At 43.7% G+C, this 4,395-nt stretch overlaps 1 protein-coding gene across 1 annotated transcript; it reads right to left on the bottom strand.

The window, feature by feature from the left end:
- Positions 1-784: 784 nt before the first annotated feature.
- LOC147637071 (jasmonoyl--L-amino acid synthetase GH3.5-like) lies at positions 785-3,831 on the bottom strand. The gene is made up of 4 exons (XM_086800693.1): positions 3,330-3,831; positions 2,902-3,003; positions 1,855-2,738; positions 785-1,657 (listed from the first exon to the last, which is right to left on the bottom strand). Exons 1-4 carry the CDS (start codon positions 3,638-3,640, stop codon positions 1,038-1,040), a joined length of 1,917 nt encoding a protein of 638 aa, XP_086656819.1. The 5' UTR covers positions 3,641-3,831; the 3' UTR covers positions 785-1,037.
- Positions 3,832-4,395: the final 564 nt, after the last annotated feature.

Genomic DNA, 4,395 nt, shown 5'->3' with positions numbered 1-4,395 from the left:
TAGAAAGTAACCTAAACAAGCATGCAAAGAATAAGTCAAAGATCAAAAAAGAAGAAGAGAAAGGGAGGGAGATGCATAGGGTCCCCCATCGCCAAATCATCTCCCAAACTTCGGCAATCATCAACCTGCCATCCTCTCCCGAAAAGCATTCAAATCTCTTTTTTTTCAAATTCAAAAAAATCTTTTATTGAAGAGAATGCTTTAAATTCTCTTCTTCTTTTCCAAAAATTCAAATTCCTCTTTGGCTTGCACGTGGCAAATCGGCCTTCTTCCTTACGATAATATAGAGATGAGGAGAAGGAAAAGAAGCATGCCCTTCCAATGATCTCTGTTCATCACAAAGAAAAGAAATGGAGGTTTAATCTATGGGCACTTCAAATCGAATCTAATGATTATAATCTTGGGGTTGCCCTTCAAGTTCTGAAGGCTATTTAATAATAATGTGCCTGATATCTGGGGGGCACACAACACTCTTAAACAAACCTTTGTAGAGTGAGAATACTAATGGTAATTACTTTCCTTAAATATCATGTTTAAATGAATTCAAAGTACTGAATCTCTCACTTTTTGTATATCAGGACTAGAGTTGGAGTACCCTTTTGAAGAAATGAAAAGAAGCATGCCCTTCCAATCAGGGTTCGAGAAAAAGAATGGTTCAACTTAGCCTAGAACTTGTTCGTATTTGTGCAAAGCTTTTGCTCAAATTTATGGGAGAAGGAAAAGAATCCTCTTCAAAATTTTCAAGTTTTAGTTATATTTTGTTTAAAAAAAATAGAGGAATGCCTTGTCAAAACAGTCAATTTCTTCTTCAAATTACAATGAGAAGGTTTTTAATCCAGCTCAATAAGATGTTCTTCCGGAACTCTGCTTCCTTCCAATGATCTCTTTGGAATCTCATCTTGCAAGTTATTAAGGCTGTTTAATAACGTGCGTGACATCCGGGGGGCCACACGGCAGCTTTGTGTCGAGAAAAAGTCCCCTTAAGAAGGCTTGAGAAAGAAATAAAAACTCTTGGCCAACGTGGTGGCCGCCCGGCCCTAGGAGAAGGTGGCTGAGCTGAAAAGGGCGGTGGAGGTACTATTCCGGAGAATGGAGAGGACGTCGGAAGAGACGACGCAGCGGGGGGTTTTGTACTGTGTGATGGCGGCCCCTTTGGACAAGAAGCGGTCTAGAAGCCTTGAAAAGGTTCCACGCTGGACCACACAAAGCTCGAGGGCACCAATGGTGCTCATTTTGCGAGAGGTGACGTAGCCGGGCTCAACGAAGGCACGGTCCATGAGGGTGGCGCAATCGGCAAGCCACTGTTGGAGCTGAATATTATTTTCAATGAGATTATCCTCTTGTAATTGCTGTTGTTGACACGGCGGCCTCTTGTGCAGCTCGTCACTGGCCACCACCTCCCAGAAGATGACGTAGTGCCCCGGCGCCGTCTTACGGTCTGCGTAGCTAGTGTAGTCCACCAGCTCAATGGACTTCCCGCTCGCTTCTGCCAGCCGCTTGGCTGCTCGGTTGACCACCATTTTCAAATCCTTCTCCGTGTTCTTGTCTATGTTTATGCTGAGCACCACATTCTTCCTGCACACATAGGCGAATTGCGGGGCCGTGTTGTAGAAGCCTGTTACCCTCACCACATCTCCGAGCCGATACCTATACAGTCCTGTGATCAAGCCAAAAAATGGAATACAACGAGAGTTAGAATCTTGATCCCCATTTATCGAACGATTAAAGCATTAGGCCACACTTTCTTTTTATGTTAAGAGAGAGGGAAGGGGGGCTTGTGACAGCAGTTGAAAGACAGCAATAATAATGTGCGTGCAGCTGCTGCTGGTATAAGGAAGGAAGAAACTCGCTTACCCCATTGGGTCGTCATGACGATCTCGTACTCCTGGCCAACTTTCACCTCAGCGAGGCCAACGGGGGAGCCCTCGTCGTACGTAGCAGCTGAAGAGCTGGTGGGACCATTGAGAGCAGCGGCAGCGTTGTGGTCGTCGTCAACGGCGCCGCCGGCCTTAATGCTGGTAGACCTGTGCAAGGGGATGAACTCGAAGAAGGCTAGGCTGGGCACAAGAGTGAAAGAAACGCCGCTCGGGGGGCTTGACCTCGGGTTAATATTAACCCCGATCCAACCCTCGGTGGCACCATAGTCAGCGCTAACCAAGGGCACCTTCGAGCCTGCATAACGCTGCAGTTTCTCCATGTAAGTCTCCATCGCCCCCGTCATTATCGAGAGGACATATTTACACCGGGGCCACAACGCCTCTATCACTCCATTCCAATCACCCATCATCAAACCTCTACACTTCATCGAGATCCCTTCTGCTAGCGTAGGATTTGGACTCAGAATGTCGCCTACTGCAACCCGAAGCGTATGATCTGTGATTTTAGGGCTTAATTTCCCTACCCTGATGTCTTCGCACAGGTCTTGCCACTCGCTTTCCAAGGCTCTCAAAGCCTCCACTAACGTGTATGCAAAGGGTGAGCTTAACACTTCCACTTCTTCACTGTAAAGAAGCCCGCATAATAAGTGGCAATACATGGACTGCCTGCAGTCTGAGCCAAGTACCACCTCGTCTGGACTGCATGCCCTCATCCCATTGCGCTTCTGCCTCAATTTGAACACATCACTCCTAATCATGTGGGTCGTTGCAGTCCCAGCCCTTAATCCTCCTTTTGTAGGGAAGAATTTCCCACAAAAGAGGAACTCCAGTATTCTTGCTCCTGATTCGATCGGATACACGCTGCAGGATATACAAGTACACAATTCATTATTAGTTTTAAAAAAATCGGATGCGCATATTCAAGAATTGTGAATTATAATGCTTAAGCTCTTCTTATTGCTCTCTAGGCAATATCACAGCAGCAAAGATATAAATATTGGTGCAAATTATTCAAACTACTCACCGATCTCTGAATGCAGCAGCGATACTAGCCACCGCCAAAGTGCCCGCCTTCAAACCTTCATGGAATGGAAGGTATTTTTCTCGTGTATCAGTAGTTCCAGAGCTGAATTACATACAGTATGCAAGAATTTCATGAAGGATTAATCGAATTTTGCACTGACGTATTTCATGAATGAACAATCGAATTATGCAGCACTTCAGGAGTCCGTAGAAAAAAAGAAGCAGAGGAAGAAGAAGAAGTAATTCATTGATTGACCTGGACTAATTACTGCATCTTCTTCGAGACAAATAATACGTGCTTCTTAGATTACAAGAAGAGCAATTATACATATATATATATGCATACATTAATAATGCAATCGAAGAAAGCAAAGAGAGAGAATGGGATTGAATTGAATACTTATAATTTGTATTATATTACACACATACCTTAAGCAGATGGCATCGATGGGAGATGCAGTAAGAATGGATGAATTTTCACCATCCACAATCCTCTGTATGTAAGGCTTCAAGTCAGCGTGGGTGATCATGGGCACACAGCTTTTGAAAGTGAGGGGATCAATACTGCGTCCGTCGGTGGGCAAACCAAAATTTTGAAGATACTCGCAAGAAGCATTCTCTTTAAGTATAGAATTTAACAATGACTCTTGAACTCGAGCTGCGTTCTGGGTCATTTCCTCGAATCGAGCAATAGTAGTGCAGGGCTGGATGTCAATACGAGGAATAGGAAGGCCAGGCATTGCAGTGATCAAAATTGAAGTGGTTAATATTGTGTGGCAGATCTGTGGTCGAAGTACAGTTGTGCTAAAGTTTAATTATCTCGTGTGTGTGTTTTTGGGGGGGGTCTGCTGCTGCTGCTCTGAAGATGTGGTATACACTTCTTCACAGAAAGAAGAAGAAGAAGAAGATGTGGCCATATACACGCGCTGAAAGCCTTTATATAAGAAAGAAGAAGAAGCTATGGCCGTATACACGCGCTGAAAGCATTTTTAATATTCTACTGTACACACAACATGCTCCACTTTACTATTCTACTGAGAGACCGCCGACCAGTGGCGACACCGCAGCAGCGACTGCCATCAAGCGCTCGGACAAGGCGCCACGTGTAACTTCAGGAGAGAATCACGTTTTTCTTTTATCGCTCACACTGGTACTTCACGGCCCACCTACAGTGGTTCGATTTTGTACACGATCCGGGCATTCTTCAGGGAAACCTATTTCTTCATTTCTCAGCGCCGATGTAATGTTATTCTTGCAAGACCCCACCGACCTTCCCTTTCTTATTTTGGGATGTTAATGTTTTTGTGTGTGTATTAATCATCTCGTCAAAATTCGTACAAACACACAAACATATACATACGGACGTATATGTGTATATACATATATATATATATATATATATATGTACATATATATGTATGTACGTACATATACATATACACATATACTTTATATACATACATATATATATGTACGTATATATGTATGTATATAT

The sequence above is a fragment of the Cibotium barometz genome, chromosome 7 (genome assembly GCF_041138505.1).
Source record: "Cibotium barometz isolate CiBa-2024 chromosome 7, ASM4113850v1, whole genome shotgun sequence".
Lineage (NCBI taxonomy): Eukaryota > Viridiplantae > Streptophyta > Polypodiopsida > Cyatheales > Cibotiaceae > Cibotium > Cibotium barometz.
This window is presented reverse-complemented; position numbering and strand designations above follow the sequence as displayed.